This window comes from Bison bison, unplaced genomic scaffold (assembly GCF_000754665.1).
Source record: "Bison bison bison isolate TAMUID 2011002044 unplaced genomic scaffold, Bison_UMD1.0 scf7180017864243, whole genome shotgun sequence".
In the NCBI taxonomy this organism is placed as follows: domain Eukaryota; kingdom Metazoa; phylum Chordata; class Mammalia; order Artiodactyla; family Bovidae; genus Bison; species Bison bison.
In genome coordinates this window covers 301,667-302,885 of record NW_011494815.1, presented here as the reverse complement: position 1 = coordinate 302,885, position 1,219 = coordinate 301,667, and the positions used below count along the sequence as shown (strand labels likewise).

Sequence of the window (1,219 nt, the reverse complement as noted above, 5' to 3'; positions counted from 1 at the left end):
ACAGTGTGAATGTACTTAATGCCCCAAACAGTTCTAACTGTATACCTAAAACTGGTTAAGATGGTAAGTTTTATGTTATGTGTATTTTACCACACACACACCCACCCAAAGATATTTCAATGATTCCTTGTCTGAGTCTGCAAGCTTTTATTTCACCACCTACATTAAACTGAGCTCCCTTCCAAAAAGGAAGATCTGTATTACAATTTCATAACACCAAAAGTTTTGAAGCACAGCACTCTCATCTCCACTGAATCCTTACTATGGCTTACTTCTGATACTTTTAACCCTTGTTTCAATCCACCTACACAAATCACGTATGTTTCTACCTGATGGCTCAGCGGTAAAGAATCCACCTGGGGTGCAGGAGAACAAGGGTTCAATCCCTGGGTCAGGAAGATCCCCTGGACAAAGAAATGGCAACCCACTCCAGTATTCTTGCCTGGAAAATCCCATGGACAGAGGAACCTGGTGGGCTACAGCCCATGAACTAAGTGACTGAAACCATGACAATGCAAACCACTGAACAAACAACCCGGAGCAGTCTTCCTCCAGAGAACTTCCTCTATCAGTAATAACCAACAATTTTAACTGCTGTTTTAAGAGCAAACGAAGGGTGGGGCGGTATTATTTTTAAAAGTCAGTTCATAAACTGCCAGTGACAGGGAAAGGGTGAGGGAGAAGATTATACACTTGAAATACAGCTCACTTCAGCATGCTACCTCATGTGCAGTATCCCGATAAGCATGGCAGCCAAATCTGTACTGAGTCTTCCCATAATACAGCAGCGACTTAACCGTGAAAGCAAGTCAGCAGGCAGACTGGGTAGAAAATACACAAGCTGGACCAAAAGCTGCTGAGACTCTGCTGGGAGAACCACCACAGTGCCTTCTTGTGGATCTAGTAAGGTAGGAAGACAAGTTAAATTTTAAAAGATATACAAACAAGAATTAATAAGGCAGACTGATTGTTTTCACTGTGCTATGTTGAATTCTAACATATCAATTACATGGAAAAAAGTTTTATCAAAAAGCATATATGTGTGGCTTAAGGTACTGCCTAGAGTAAAAGACTAAATACAATCATTATTTAAAGATAACATTTAACACTCAATTTCATAACATTCAAATGTGTTATGTGAAATAAAAACTGATGGAGTTAAAGGAATCAGAAACAAAGCAAAACAGTAAAAAAAAAAAACAAAAAAAAAAAAAAAAAA

The 1,219-nt window shown here is 38.8% G+C and overlaps 1 protein-coding gene across 1 annotated transcript in view; it reads right to left on the bottom strand.

The window, feature by feature from the left end:
- Positions 1–1,219, bottom strand: part of TEX10 (testis expressed 10) — a 42,685-nt gene that overhangs the window by 21,388 nt on the left and 20,078 nt on the right. The window contains 1 exon segment of the mRNA XM_010847104.1: positions 723–922. Within this exon segment, the coding sequence (XP_010845406.1) occupies positions 723–922 (200 nt within the window).